Raw genomic sequence first — 16,531 nt, 5'->3', positions numbered from 1 at the left:
AGAGGATTAATGTAATTTTATAACAGATAGGAACCTTCATTTCAGTTAAAGAAGTTTGCCCAAGAAAACTTTAAAGGAGAAAACCTTTGTTTAAAGAAAGGGTTAACATTAGAAACAACTCCGGTATTACAGTACATCTTTAAGGGGTTCCTGTAAAGTACCTGCTGTGCCTTTCAGTCTGGTATTAGAAATTATTCACAGAAGTATCAGCCATATAAATCTCATCTCATCCTTGTTAGCAATTGTGACAGGAAGGATCAAAAAGTAGTTACTTACCTGAAGACAGACTACAATATGCTGTAGTACAGAGAGAACATGTCCTTTTACATGAATTGCAAGATGTTAAAGGTGAATTGCAAGATGTTAAAGGTAAATGGCACATTGGCCTTCATTTCACATAGGATGGAGTACGAAGGTAGAAAATCCTCTTAGAACTGTATCCAGTATGGTCAGTCCATTTAAGTTGACAACTGGCCGCAGGATGAATTTGTGAAGCTTTCATTACTTTCCCCACATTGATATAGTATAAATGTTTGTTCGTATCAAAAAATTAGTTATGAATGAAATAGGAGTTTGCTGAGAAACATTCTTTTTGCAACTAAAAAAGTTACTCCAAATCTTTTGAAATTAAAAGAATTTTTTTGTCGGAAATCTTTTAAAACTGCACCCAAATATTTTGACAATATTTTGATACTTCAAATTTTTAATATCCTGTTACCTGTATGTGTGTTGAGATGGTTCCTCAGAAGTGTAACTGTTCGAAAAGCTCGACCACAAAGGTGGCACTTATGCGGTCGCTCATCAGTGTGGCTTTTCATGTGCCGGTCTAGATTAGAACGCCGGGGACAAGTATAGCTGCACAATTCACACTGGAATGTTTTCTTCACCCCTAAAATAATATCACACATGACATATGAAAATAGATTTTCTGTTACGAGCATTGGTGTGATCCTCTAAGATACAAGAAACTGCTTAATATAAAATATTATTAAAAATACTTCACAATTAGCTGTAATCTATGCTTTCCCCAAAACTTCAATTTGCTGTTCAAGAAGCAAAAAAAACCCAGTACTTTGTAACTTGCTGTGCACACAGAGATGCCTTATTCATTCCGTTTCCCATCTACTTAGGAATGAAATTGCATGGCAACTTGCGAAAATCTGCCAAAATTAAGAATACTGCACATGAATTTGCAGGACATTTATAATATTGTGTACATTTTTAAACAATTAATGTCCAAACTTAACAATATCAAGTCAAAACATTTAAAAATTTGTAAACAAATTGGTCCATCCCATAAAATTATAAGTGTCAGATGTCATTTTTAAAAGTAATTTTAACATGTAAAGAAGTTACATGTGGAGGCAAGAGGATTAATGTATTTGATAACAGATAGGAACTTTCATTTCAGTTAAGAAGTCTGCTCAAGAAAACTTTAAAAGAGGAAACCTTTGTTTAACGAAAGGGTTAACATTAGAAATGACACAGGTATTAGAGTACATCTCAAAGGGGTTCCTGTAAACTATCTGCTGCATCTTTCAGCCTGATATTCACAGAAGTATCAGCCATATAAATCTCATCTCATTCTTGTTAGCAATTTAATTGTAACTTATCTAGCCAAATCATCTCAGGTGATTTCTACCTTTTACATAACCAACTCAGTTAAGTATCAGTGGATGATTCCAAACAGAACTGTTTGTTTATTATAAAATAATGATTATGTGACCATTACGAATAAAACAGTGACATCTGTTTGAAATGGTATTCCCTTTTGTTATAGCACTTTAAACACATACACAACTATACATTTCCCTATTGAACATCAGGGTCTAGCACAGAGAGACATTTGAAGCAACAAGGATTAATAACATTCTCTCAGGAAAATAATAATTTAGGAAACAAGACAGAAAATTCTATTGTGATCCATTCCCTTCTCAAGCTATTAATATGGTCCTATGTGCATATTAATTACAAAAATGTGGAGATCACATTAACTCACAATTCTCTCAATCAAAACATCTAACAGTAAAAAGAGCTGTATTTATTTTTAATATATTATTTGTTCGTGACATTAATAAATACTTGAACAAGTTGCTATTCTCCCTGAGTTAAAGCATTTCCTGCACTCAAATAGCAGAGGAACATTACACGATTATCCAGTATTTCCAGATTATATGAAGTTCAATCACATCACTAAAATTTTGATCTTCGTAGAACTGTGGCAAGACAAGGTTGCTAGATTCATCACCTTTGAGCTGCTCTCCATTTATGCTAGGTGACTTGCTCTCAGTTTTACACTAGTCTGAATGCAGCCTAAGAATCACGAAACAAAACAGATTTCCCAGCCTCTCATCTCAGATTTACTGTCCACCAAAAGAAAATCTGAAATATATGCTCAAGCTGAAAATTAACCAAATATCTGGACAACAAAGGTGATACAGCTCTAAACATTTCTTTTGTCAACTAGTACTAATGGCATTACATCCTTAAATAGTACATCTGCTAAAAAGAATTGGAAACTCAACTGTTGAGCACTTGCCTTGGATAACATTTAATGTTTGGTAGGGTTATTAAAAATCTAAATCTTTGCATGCTACAGCGGTTAAACCATCCCAACACAATTCCAATAGATAAGGGGAAAGGGATAGTCTCCTCTTATACTGACCAATGCACATGAAAGTAACTATTTGACTGGATTTTATCCCACAGTTTTATCACATGGCATTGTCAACAAGCAAGATTATTTACTGATGCAAGGTTGTTATTTGAAACAATAAGTTGTTACTTACAACAGATTGGTCACATCTGAATTGGTCACCCCAAAGACAGCAATTGATATACAAAATCATGTAGTAACAAATTCAACTACAATATTGTTACATGACTTAAAAAAACTCAGGTTGATTACGAGGTCCAGAGGAATAGAGAGAGATTAGAGGTAAAAAAAACCTAAGGGAAAATGTTTTGCATAATAAAAAACTAAATGCAAGACTCTAAGATCAAACTAAGCACTGCACAATTTTAAGAGATCTTATGCAATTATTCAAACCCCGCTGTCACATCTACCAATATCACCCAAATGAAAGAAAGGCATACATCCTGAGCTTCATCACATCCCTCAGAAATATTCCATACATGCAGTAATAAATTACTTTGAAGTGGTGCAATTGATATGTAAAATTTGGGAGTGAAACACTGTAACATTACTATACCTTTCTTCTTAATCTTCATTGGTTTTGGAGGCTTCATAGTTCCAACTGCCTTCTCTACATTAACCTCTGAAAGTAAACCTTCCTGCTGTTCCTCTTCAAAATCATATACAGATAAGTCAACATCTTTGGAATCATCCACCTTGTAACGTAGTTTATTTTTTTTCTTTTTGACTTTTTTTACAGGTGGCTGATAATCAGGATCTTTCTGCCAGGCAGCAGATGCATCCTCATTTTCTCGCACTTCTATTGCACCATCTTCCACTGTCTCCACTTCACCATTGGCACCTACTTTCACAACCTGAAAGCCTTCTGGTAGGGGAAGAGTATGACAGATTACAGGATCTCCTTCCTGAAGTCCATCTTTGGGAGCTTCATTTTCATAGTTTCCTTGCAGTTCATCAATGCTGCTTTGGGCTACCTGCACGAGCTGCAGCTCCCCAAGATTTATTGGCTGCTCTTCCATATTCACAACCTGCAATGTGATAATCTGTGTGTCATCTACAGTGTCTGACTCATGAGCTCCACCCTCAATTGGCTGCTTCATTTGAAGTAGTGTAGGGTCCAATGGCTGCATCATCACCACTTGCACATTGCTGTTCATATTTTCCGCTGCTACCTCACCACCCTCCGATTCTTTCTGTTGCCCATCGACATCTTCTGGCTGTCCACCTTCTCGTCGTCTTTGATAAGTTTTGTGCTCTTTGACCTTCGTAAACATTTCGGACTCTTCCACAGCCACATTTTCCGATTCAGTCGCCATGGCAGCTAAAACATAAACAAAAAGTTATCAACATTTATTGTGGTGTTTTACAGTTTACAAAATCAGGACAATATAATTTAAAGTTCACTTTAGAAACAGTAAAATCACCAGATTTGTTTTTACTGTGAGTGGCACCAAATAGAACCTGGTTTTCAAATAATTCAATAAAAATTCTATTAGAGAAAAAGCATGCAATTACTAAACTTTTCTGGTTTTATACCATCTATTATTAGGTTTAAAACTTCAAATGAACAAAAATAATAGCAGCATCATATAATGTTTGTAACAGTGTTGATTCCACTCTCCCTTTCTTCGAAGATAGGCCAGAAAACTGCAAAAGAGAACAGACACTCTAAATGTACTGCCTGACAGAACTTTCACAGGTTCCAATCCTTGATGCAATATGGATAAGGCATGTTTTAAGATGCCTTATCCATATTGCATCAAGGATTGGAACCTGTGAAAGTTCTGTCAAGCAGTACATTTGATAAGTAATAAACACTGTAAATATTGATAATCGTTCTAAAATGTATTGAGGAATATTAGAAGAAACAGCTTTATCACTCACTTGTATACAGTGTTAATATTGGTCATGTAAGTTTTGAATGTATTATATTTTTGGAAGAAAAATGAGAAATAATTTCAAGTGGCAGAATCTGTGAACATAGATGTGAGAAGATTGGTTTAAAAAAAATCCAATGGTAACACAAGGAAACCATGCTTTTGCATAAGCTCTTGTCATATGGAATACTTAAAAGTTGATGGCAGTAGAATCAATAGTAATCTTCAAAAGAAAAGGGTAAATATTTGAAGAGGAAATTAAAACACTATATTCTTACGGCAGCGTGGAGTTCTGAAATTTACAACAAGCAAACTTTCATAAGATTCCATCTTGATTTAAAAATCTTGATCAGATGTCATTTTAAAATCTTCTCTTATCGAAGTAGAACTACTCCAATTTTGTCAGTGTCTATACAAATGAATTTGTTCATAGAATAATACTGCAAAGATTCTTCTTCATTCTTTCAAAATGCCTTGAAATGTTTCCAAAGCAGAGTACCCAGAATTGAACAATACTCCAGCTGAGAGTTTACTTGTGTTTTATAATAATTCAAGATAATTTCCTTGCTTTGGGTGACTATTGATAAAGCTAAAGATCCAATACTTTTTTTTTTAAAAACTGCCTTAGTGCACTCAAATACTGCTTCTCCACAACCTTCCTGCCAAAATCATGAAACAAGTAAAAAATGAATTTCTTTTAACAAATCTAAACAGATTTTAATTTATGGGCATATACTTTTGCAAATACTAATTAATTTTTTTCAATTCATTATGCAAGTTTTCCACAGACCTTAGGCAAATTGGCTTGTAGTTACCAAGTTTATTTCCCCAATTCTAAAAAAAAGCCTGTCACATCTGCAATCCATCAATTTCATGGCATCACCCTCATATTGAAGGAGAATTGGAAAGTTGTGGTTAGAGCCACAATTCATGGGCTCTGTTCTATACCAGGGCATGGAATCCATCTTAACCAGATAACATCTCTATTTTGAAGTCCGCCAAACTTTTAATAATATATTTATCCGATTTCATTTTATCCAAAGTCACTACTCCTATATTGCTACTTATGCAGCATTTTCTTTTCTTTTAGTGAAGCTAAATGAAAAGTAGTCATTTGGTCCACAGCAACATCATCACAAGAATGCCTTCTAATTGGTCCCTAATCAGCCCTACTTTGCCACTAACTACTTTTAAAAAATATTTGTTAGCTATTATTCTATTCTCTCACTCTCATCCCCCCTACTTACTTCTTTATTAGATCTCTATATCTTTATGCTCAGATCAATTCTTTTAAATGTTAGTTATGCCAAGTCTCCTTTCTTGATCTCAGTTTAATTGCATTCAAGGAGCTCAACCGTTGGATGCTCTTTTTTTCAGCCCCATGGGAATGTATCTCCTCTGCTTAAGTCCCTTCACTTGGAAAGCCCCTGACTATTTAATCAATGATTTTCATCACAGTTTTAAAGCTAATACACCTGGATAAGTTCATTCCCCATTCCAATTAATAACACTTTTTTTTGCAACTACACAAGGTGGTCAAGTTCAAAAGCTATGATCTGCTATGGCAATTGTTTATCCCCCATTAGGGTGAAGCCAAATGAGACTAAAAACATTTAACATTGTAGCTCATCACCAAATAGTAATTATAATTTAATTACTGTTATTTGTAATGGAAAACATGACTTCTAAGTGACTTCTCCACCCACTCAACTACACCATCTTTTGAAGGTCACTCAGGAGAAAGCAGCAGTTAAATGTCCTTTTAATATTCATAAGTCAATACACATGAAGACCATTCTGTTCACTTGATTTCATCCTTCTAGCATTCCAACCATGCCCTCAGGAAACAATTGCAGTACAGTGGCAAAACAGTCTTGGTTTCAAATGTCATTCAAGGCAACCCAGCCAGCTGATAATCACACAGTCTCAACAAATATTTCTGGACATATCCTAAGTTTCTCTCTCAGAACCACGAGCATGTACATCATCGCAATTCATGATCCATCTTTTCTGGGTTTACTTTCTCTACCCTATTATAGTCTTCATTTACAAGGAAAATGTCTTCACAGTAGTAATTCTGCTCATCGTTTATGAATTTTCTAAGTAGCAGGTGGCTGCTTTCAAGTTGCAACTGAAATGATATACCATTCTACTGGTGCAGCAGCTGCAAAACTAATTTTGACATCTCCTGGGCTTTGACATAACTCCCTGTTCACTTGTTTGTATCAACCTCATCCTGTTTTTGATTGCTTGGTGCCATCACCCAACACCCAAGTCCCTCAACTTGTCTTTTGGAAAGTTCCAGTCCTCTCAACCCTCCCAAATTCACCAATACCCTTGAAAGACTATTTGAATTTATAAATAAATATCGCAACTTATTTGTGATCTATTAACTCAAAATTCTTTCTAAAATCTTGGTTACATCATAATTCTACATTCACTCTCAAACTCAGCGTAAAATATAAATTTATCATAAAATAGTCAGATGTTCAGCTCTTGCAGACATTACACCCATCATCCAGCTTTTTCACCTATAGCCAGTTCTCAACTGGACTTCAGTCAACATTTCTTAAAATTTACAGTCATAGAGATACACGGCACAGAAACAGACCTTTCAGTCCAACTCATCCGTGCCAAACAGATATTATTACCAGATAAATGAATCTAGTCCCATTTGCCAGCATTGGCCCGTATTCGTCTAAACCCTTCCTATTCATATACTTATCCAGATGCCTTTTACATGTTATGATTGTACCAGCCTCCACCACTTGTTCTATACATGCGCCACTCTCTACATCAAAAAGTTGACCCTTAAGTCCCTTATAAGTATTTCCCCTCTCACCTTAAACCTAGTGTTGGATTCCCTTAGCCTGCAGAAAAATCCTTGGCTATTTACCCGATCCATACTCCTGATTTGATAAAAACTTGTATAAGGTCACCCGTCAGCCGCAGACATTTCAGGGAAAATAGCCCCAACCTATTCAGCCTCTCCCTATAGCTCAAACCCTCTAACCTTGCCAACATCGTCACAAATCTTTTCTAAGCCCTTTCAAGTTTCACAAAATCTTTCCTACAGCAAGGGTGGCACAGTGGTTAGCACTGCTGCCTCACAGTCCCAAGGACCTGGGTTCGATTCCCACTTCGGATAACTGTGTGGAGTTTGCACATTCTCCCAATGTCTGCATGGGTTTCCTTGGGTTCTCCAGTTTCCTCCCACAGTTCAAAGATGTGCAGGTTAGGTGAATTGGCATGCTAAATTGTCCTTTAGTGTTAGGTGCATTAGTCAGGGGTAAGTTTAGGGTATTGCAATGGGTCTGGGTAGGTTGCTCTTCGGAGGGTCAGTGTGGACCTGTTGGGCTGAAGGGCCTTTCCCAAACTGTAGGTAAACTGATCTAGCAGGGAGACCGGAACTCAATGCAGTACTGCATTCCAAAAGCTTTTGGAATACTAGGATTTAGTGAAATAAAAGAATATACTGATGTCAAATTCACATGTAACCATCCAATTCCAGATATAGTATCACTTTATAGGAATGAAATCACAAAGCAAGCTCTCACTTATCTTGGAAATTTAATTAAGTACACTATGCCTCAGGAGAAGTCAACAATTCTATTTAACTCACTGTACTATTTCACATACCTTTTGGTCACTTTTACAAAGACATTAAAGACTACTGCCCTATATATTTATCAATAAATAACAAAGATACTGCATAGGAAGATTGAGTGACAGATCTGATTAGCACAATGCCTCATTTTAAACCTAACAGTGGAAACCGATTTTGCCCACACCTTCACGATATAGGTCCCTATCAGTCTTGTTTATGAAAAAACACAGAACAGTACAGGCCTTTCAGTCCACCAGGTCTGTGCCGATCACAATGCCATTCTAAACTAATCCCGTCTGCCTGCGCATGGTATATCCCTCTATTCCCTGACTATTCACATGCTTGTCCAAATGCCTCTTAAACTGTGCTAACATATCTGCTTCTGCCACCACCTCTGGGGGAAAAAAGCTTGATTACCCACCCTATCCATGCCTCTCAATTTTATATACTTCTATTAGGTCACCCCTCAGCCTCCAATGTTCTAGTAAAAACAATTAAGTTTGTCCAACTTCCTCTTATAGCTAGGTAACATCCTGATAAATCTCTTTTGCACCCTCTCTATATCCTTCCTACATGGTGGCAACCAGAACTTTACACAATACTCCAAACGTGACCTTACTAAAATCAGTTGCAACTGACTTGCCAAATTTTATACTCAATGTTTTGACTGAGAAAGACAGGCATGCAGAATTATTTTTACCACAAATTGAATTCAAATTCCCTTAGGTGCTCTAGCAGGATTTGAACCAGAATCCCCAGAACATCACTTAGACCTCTGGATTAACAGTCTCGTGATAATGCCACTAGGCGACCACTACTTCCCACCTATTAATTTAGTATTTGTGTGGCTCCTCTTAACAAGCACCTAAGTCACCTCACATTGGTAAGCTCCCATCAAGAGAAGAGATCATCTCAGCACAACCAGTTTCCATGGATGTGGTTGTAACTTTACAATCTGGCATAGGTATTTACATTTTATCAAAAATTTTTGTTTAAAATTCAAGCAACATGAAATGAATTTGACATCAAATGTTCAGCATAAAGTTACCATTAGTTCAGTTCCTTCAGCTGATGTGGAAACAGACTTTACCCTTGCAGGTTTGGAAAACTCCAATTTTCTTTCAATTTCAAAGAAAAAAGTGGCATGTAAATTCTTATGAAACTTGCAAGTAGTTGTGAAATATCCTCAAACCCACTCCATGATAAATAAAGTTAAATGGTGCACTAAACCTCCAAACACTGTTACCTATGATCAAGTTGCACTGAACCAACAGATGGACAAATTATTCTATTAATACTGCCCTCAAATTTTAAGAGTTATTTCAGCATAGCAACTTGACAGCAATTCAGAAACAGCTGCAAATCTACACTTTGCCCATTTCAGTTGACAGTCAGATTGCACTTTTAGGTCTGTAAGCATTATGTCAAGATTCATATTTTGCAATTCCAAAACAATAATCCTGATGTTGTTACACAGTATTGGGTTTCTCAAATCAGGAACTGTGCAGCTAAAAAAAAAGTATTCAGCACACCCTACCGATACTCACAAGAATACATTTTCCTCAAAGTGCATGGAACATCCACTTGAAATAGATAAAAACAACTTTAGGAGGTTAGAAAAATTTGCTGACAGTACAATTGTTGCTGTCTTTTACCCCCAAGTTCAGTCAAGTGCCATATTCTGAGAAAATGCAGGAATTCTTGAAGTCTTAATGGCTACAATTCAATTTAAAAGTTCAGATTAAAAATTGACTAGGCCTTTTACATTTGTAATAGTTGAGAAATAGTTATGGTAAATGCATAATTTAACAAGTTTTAAAATAATTATACTTCCTATTTAAAATGTGGAATATTTTGCATAAAATGACAACTCACTACTTTTAATTAATGTAAAATATTTATAAACCATTATGACTATTTAATCTTTTGATTTAAGCGCTACGTTGATTACAGTAAATTTGCTTAGGTTAGGCTTAACACCAAAGCGAGAGTCAGGCCAGACTATGTGCTACTTCCTTCTCAAAGACACTTGACATATTGCATTTGCAAATAATGGATTTGCTTATCTAGATTGATTCATACTAGAAGTAAAAGTTTTGGAAGGTAGGTATTGTGAGGGGTGGGTGGTAGGGTTGCCATCGTTTGTTGGATTAAGATTGTAAAGCTTCATTAAAAATGAGTCTGGTTTGCTTAAAATGGCGACGGGATGGGGAGGGCGAGAGCGATATGTTTCCATTCCCCCTCTGCCCCCCCCACAACCAACCCACCCACAATCTCCCGTTAGAAATAACCCGCCACTTTGCCCTGCCGCCTGCGATCAGCCCGGTTATAGAGGGAGCTCTTTGCAATTTACTGCCACCGAGCGGGCCCTGGCGATAGACACAGAGAGAGAGGGAGGAAGGCACTGGCAGTCGGACGGACGGGGGAGGGGAAGTGAGTGGGAAGGAAGGCAGGCGCTGCTGTGGAGCGGCCGCAGCCGGGGAGCCGAGCCGCGGGAACAAAGAGGAAAGGCCCGGCCTCACCTCCCGCATGCCAGCAACCAGCCCCAGAGAGGACTCAGCCGCCGCAACCGCCCCTCCCCCAAGCGGGCCTTCGGACGGCGAGGTGATTTTTATTTTTCGGGGCCGCCTTTTGGGGAGATTTCTTTAGCTACAGGATTGCAAGTTTTTTTTTCCCCGAGTATTTTTTCTGTCTGAATATAACGATAGAGGGAGACAAACACACCCAGCGCCGACAAGCCCCATCGTGACACCTAGAGGCGGCACAAAGGACCTGCATTTGGCCCCTCTAACCGTTCTCACTTACATTTTCACCGTCTTTTCTTGCAAGAAAACTCCCTTTCGGTGTCTCCCCGTGCCCGCGTGAGGCGCCCGGCCACCCGAAACACCGTGAAAGCGCGGCACCAATCGGTTAAAACGTTCCCATTAGAGCAGAGAAGAGAAAATGGCGGCGCCCTCCCTGATTGCGCATGCTCGGCAGCGCCACAACTGTGGGGACATGCGCAGGGCACTGTGGGTAGTAGACTGAAAACGCGCGAACATTTCGCTTTCAAAAAGAAACGGTTTAAACGGTTGCAAGGGAGCGACGACCGGGTCGAGAGGCCGCCATCCCGGAGGTGACGTCTACAGGGAACAACGTGGTGTCTCCGGCATGATTTGGCGAAAAACAGGCCAAGTGGTTTCCCCAATCGAATCTGTTTGTACCTGTTGCTGTCGACTTTGTCAGACCATTTTATAAATGCTGGAAGAGCACAGCAATTCAGGCAGCATCCGAGGACAGGCCTGTCCTCGGATGCTGCCTGAATTGCTGTGCTCTTCCAACACCACTGATCCAGAATCTGGTTTCCAGCATCTGCAGTCATTGTTTTTACCACCATTTTATAAATGCTGTTATGTGTAAGCTATCTTAATGGATAAGTTAAATAAATTACGTTTCTGCAATTAAAGGCAACAAGATAACTGCTGGAAATACAAATAAACGGTGTTGGCCTTTTTGGGCAGAACCATTGAGATTTTGCCCAAAACATTGAGCTGCCACATCTTCCTTGAGGTTTCATTAACCAAGTCTTTTATCCCTATTTTTTGATATTTGAACTAATAAACTGATGAAATTGGCAGACACCCAGCAGATGAAATTTATTCAAGGAAGTGACACATTTTAGTAGGAAGATTGAGGAATGTGTGAAATGGCATAAACTATACAGTATTGTTCTGAGGTGTGGCAACAGAAACTTTGAGGGTGTGTACACAAGTTGAAGGTGGAGGAATAAGTTAAGAAAATGGTCTTCAAGACATACAGAATTCCTTGTTTTTTATAAAGTGAAGCATTGTACAAAGTCAAAGTTATGTGAAATCTTGACAAACTTTGTAAGGCCCCAACTGGAATATTGCATGCTTTAAGAATTTGTTGTGTTGCTCTAGTTTTACCAGACCATAGGGGCTTCTCTCATTTGAGAGAAGCAACTGGTGGTGATATAACCTGAGCTGAAAATGTGATGCTGGAAAAGCGCAGCAGGTCAGGCAGCATCCAGGGAACAGGAGAATCGACGTTTCGGGCATAATTCAGTGATATAACCTGAGGGCCACTAGATCTCAAGGAAGGGAAGAGGTTGAGAAGGAGAGTCTTTCATGGCAACCTCAAACCAGTGATGGGAATTGAACCCATGCTGTTGGTGTTACACTGCTCAGCAAACCAACAATCCAGCCAACTGAGCTGAACCAATTCCTGCTTTAAGAACCAGGAATTGGTTTAGCTCAGTTAGTTGTAGCGAAGCTGCAGAGGAGATTCACTAGAATGGAACCATGGATGGTGAACTTTGGTAACTGGAAAGGCTTCAGAATCTGAGGTGTTTTTTTCTCAAGAGTAGGGAGACTAAATGGAAATTTAGCAGAGGTGTTTGAAATCACGAAGGTTTTTAATACAAGAAAACAAAGAGGAACTGTTCCCAGTGATATAAAGGTCTGTAATAAAAGGATGTAGAATTAAGATATTTGGAAAAAGATGCAGAAATAAAATGAGGTGTCAGTTTTATACTATATGCCTCAAGCTGTTATGGCCTGAATGCACTGCCTGACAGATGGGTGGAAGAAGATTCAATATAATTCAAATGGAAAATGGATGAAAAAATGCCAAACTTGAGGGAGTATGTAGCAAAGCAGGACTAAGTGTAAAAATCTATCAAAGAGTTGGCATATGTACAATGAACAAAAGGCTCAATTATTGATATAGTATTCAAAGAAAGTGTTAGAAGTACTTTCCCTTAATACCACTATAATTTTTTCCTATGGTAGAGTGGTAAAATGATAGTTAGATCAACTTTATCCCCTCATTGATTGTTTTTAATTTTTTTTCCCTGGGGTGGCTCAGTGGTTAGCTGCTGCCTCACAGCACCAGGGACCTAGGTTCAATTCTTGCCTTAGATGAGTGTCTGTGTGGCATTTGCGCATTCTCCCTGTGTCTGTGTGGGTTTTCTCCCACAATCCAAAGATGTGTGGGTCAGGTGAGTTGGCCATGCTAAATTGCTCAGAGTGTTAGGTGCATTAGTCAAGGGTAAATGTAAGGGCTGGGTGGGTTACTCTTCAGAAGGACAGTGTGAATTTGTTGGGCCACAGGGCCTGTTTTCATACTGTTTGGAATCAAATCTAAATCTTTAACCAAGTTTGCTTTGCTCTTTTATGTAATAATTCTCTCATTCTTAAAGTCTCATTGTAGATTATGGCTCTGCAGCTACTGGACACCCAAAAATATCAATAAAACCAATGCTCTCATTTTATTAAATTATTTATACAGTTTATCTTATTCAGGTAGATTTGGTATCTGCCTTCTCAATTTTCCAGATAAAACAGATGTAAAACCCCACTCTCCAGCAATTGTTTTGTAGTTCCACCATTAGACACTTACAAACAGTATAAGTGTCACTTAGACTAGAGAGAAATGAAAGGAAATTCCAAGTGTTGAATGGTGGTAGAACAATGTCAGAAGTCACACAACACCAGATTATAGTCCAACAAGTTTATTTGAAATCACAAGCTTTCAGAGCGGTGTTTCTTCATCCACCCCAGTCCAGCAACGGCACCTCCACACAGTGATAGAATGTACAGATCAGGAAGGTCTCCAGTTTTGGTCTTGATTTGTGGTGAATTTTGAGTTTATCACAGCCAAAATGCTATACATTATAAATATTTGCAACATTTATTGATTAGGAAATAAAAGGTCTTGTAGGTTCATATTCCTAGCTACTATTCAGTCATCTGTCTTGAAAGTGCATACTAATGAATTATCTGTGGTGTACTGTGATGAATAGATTACCAAGTTCATGGTCACTTATGTGAATGAGGACATTTTGGGCAACAGACTTGTGCTAATAGTGAATAAAACTAAATTCTGGCATAAGTCCACACCTTCACACAAGAATGGAAGAAAATTGCAAATGTAATTATACATAAATCCGGCAGAGATTGAAACAAATGTACACAAAAGGCAAGTGAAGAAGAGCTTTAATTACAGGTTAATTGCAGACTTAAGTTTGATGCAATAATTTTGTTTTATAGTTATATTCTACATCAGCATTTAACCTATCTTTCATCTCTGGAAGATATTTGAATCTTGCTGGGAGACACTTCCACAGTTAACAATATTATGTTAACCTCTACCCAAGCTGTCGTCATTCATGTATGAGCCTTATCAGCAGTGTATTTTAGGCAGTTGAATCATAACTTGAATTGTCTTCTATCTCCGTATGCTTTGGTGATGAAGCAACACACTGGTACAATTTTCATTGACGTGGTGTTGCTGAGACAACATTTGAAAAAAGACCGTCTCTCCTTAAATTTCTCCATTTATAATTTCTTTTTAAGTTTGTTCTTGGGATTTGGATATTGCCGGATGGACTAGCCTTTTGTGCCCATCTCTAATTGCCAAAACGGCAGTTAGGGTCAACCTTGTGGTAGGCTTAGAGTTACATCTAGGTCAGATAAGTTAAGTATGGCAGATTTCCTTCCCTGGAGGACATTAGTGTACCAGATGGGTTTTTATAACAATCGTCAGTGGTTATGTGGTCGTCATTAGACAAGTTTCTTTACTGAATTTATGTTTCACCACCTGCTTTGGAGAGATTTGAATGCAGGCCCCACAGCATTAGCCTGGGATTCTGGATTATTAAAAGGTAAAGTTATCATAGAGCTGCTGGACTACAGGACAGCTTTTTAAATAGAAAGAAATGTCAGCCGAGGGGAGAAATTGAGAAGGAGAGTCCTTCAGGGTAGTCTCAGGTGGTGTGGAATTGAACCTACAAAGTTGGCATCTCTACAAACCGTCCTTTTTCAAGATAGTGACCAAGTAGCAGCACAACATGTGAGCATCTCAGCCCAGGATCCCAGAGCTAGTCTACTCCGTTGGCTTCTTTTTCTTTCTATGCCTTTTAAAAAATATTTCCATTTACTATGGCACCTTATATTCTTCTAACGACTTTAGCAGAAGACATCTTCTCCCAGCCCACGTCCAGCGACAAGATGGCTTCCAACAGCCTGGAATGGCAGTATAGCCCTGGCGGCTGGCAGGCAGTCTTGCCCAAGAGGGCGATGTCAGCCTGGAGTGCCTTCTTGTCCTGCTGTGGAAGTCTTGGAGGACTTCGGCACCTTCTGGGTATTCCAGCAGCTCGGTGTGAAGGTCTCGACTTTGTGGTGGTCTCGTCCTTGCTTCAGAGGTGCATCTGGGTCTTCCAATGGTCCAGCATAGAGATCTTGTCTCAGCGTGTTTGTCTTGGCCCAGCCCTATGTGGCAATTTGGCCCAGTTTTACAGCATACCCTGAACCCAGGAGTCATTAATTGAACTGTGATGAACTTGTACTTTTTTTTCTTCTTATTTATGACTATGTCATTAATTTAGACACTGTGATTTAGCAACTTATGTAACTTTCACTTTCTTTTTGTAAAAATGCTCATGACAACAAATTGCTATTCTATTCGTAACTTGGCAATTACTTTATCTTCCTAAATAGTCTATGCATAAATGAATATTGTTCAGAGGCAACAAAATAAAACCAGTCACTTAAAACCTGTTTCACAGATTTCATGTTGGGATCATTAGGATAAACTATGCTATCAGTCTGTCCTGCTAACCTGGAAGTAAGTGAAATCCGCTGAATTAAGCTGTTTTTATGTTATAGGGCCTCGGAGAATGTTTTAAACATGTCACTCTGTTACATTTATATGAAAGAACTCAGCCAGTCTCCCCCATTAGCTGGCTGCAAAAAGTGGCACCTGGTATTTTGATTTTGTGCAAACTGGTTGTGACATCCAGGCCAGGGTGCAAGTATATAGGTGCATTCCAATTAGACCAAGAACAAGTAATGTCTTGATCTAAGTACACCACATATTTATAAGTCATGCTGTAAATGCCAAAATTTGCTACTGTTACTGTCAAGCTAGCTTTTTTGCTGGCCAAAAGCAGAAGAGCACCAGAGAGTGAGATCCGCTGAATTTGTATTGTAAAGTCTGAAGACTTTAGATTGATATTATGGACAGATGAGGAACATTCGTGTATTAGATGCCAGTAGTACAAGGTTTGATAAAAACAACTTTACAAAAGTACTACAGTAACAGATGAGATTTTTTTTTTACCCTCAATAATTAAGATGCAAAGGTTATGAAATTCATTCATATCTTCCGCAGGCCTACTTCCATGCATTCCATGTGAACTTAATGCAATTGGAGGGGTACATTTAGGTGCATCCCCTGCATGTGGTCAAAAGTGCAAGACTGTGACATCACATACGTAATCAGGCTGATGCAACACAAAAATGGTAAAATTGGAATGTGTAGAGAATACCTTCCTTATATATGGAGCAACAAAGATTAGCCAGCAAGATGGATCTAGCTTTGGAGCTGTTT

The 16,531-nt window shown here is 38.4% G+C and overlaps 2 protein-coding genes across 3 annotated transcripts in view; one reads left to right on the top strand and one right to left on the bottom strand.

The window, feature by feature from the left end:
* Positions 1 to 11,099, bottom strand: part of ctcf (CCCTC-binding factor (zinc finger protein)) — a 41,425-nt gene extending 30,326 nt beyond the window's left edge. The window contains exons 1-3 of the mRNA XM_043707054.2: positions 10,946 to 11,099; positions 3,213 to 3,977; positions 719 to 889 (exon numbers count right to left, since the gene is read on the bottom strand). Of these exons, the coding sequence (XP_043562989.2) occupies positions 719 to 889; positions 3,213 to 3,972 (931 nt within the window). The 5' untranslated portion in view covers positions 3,973 to 3,977; positions 10,946 to 11,099. The remainder of the gene's footprint in view (positions 1 to 718; positions 890 to 3,212; positions 3,978 to 10,945) is intronic.
* The window catches only part of LOC122558739 (uncharacterized), a 120,489-nt gene continuing 114,149 nt past the window's right edge, over positions 10,192 to 16,531 (top strand). The window contains exons 1-2 of one of the 2 annotated variants that reach the window (XM_043707532.2): positions 10,192 to 10,744; positions 15,113 to 15,699. In XM_043707532.2, the coding sequence (XP_043563467.2) occupies positions 10,336 to 10,744; positions 15,113 to 15,450 (747 nt within the window). In that variant the 5' untranslated portion in view covers positions 10,192 to 10,335 and the 3' untranslated portion in view covers positions 15,451 to 15,699. Of the gene's footprint in view, positions 10,745 to 15,112; positions 15,700 to 16,531 lie in introns of those variants that run through there. The other variant, XR_015759966.1, reaches the window with a different exon arrangement.

Source organism: Chiloscyllium plagiosum, unplaced genomic scaffold (assembly GCF_037043375.1).
Source record: "Chiloscyllium plagiosum isolate Xiang-an unplaced genomic scaffold, Cpla_swu_hap1 HiC_scaffold_17, whole genome shotgun sequence".
NCBI lineage: Eukaryota > Metazoa > Chordata > Chondrichthyes > Orectolobiformes > Hemiscylliidae > Chiloscyllium > Chiloscyllium plagiosum.
Note: the sequence above shows the minus strand (reverse complement) of the source record. Positions and strands in the feature narration are given on the sequence as shown.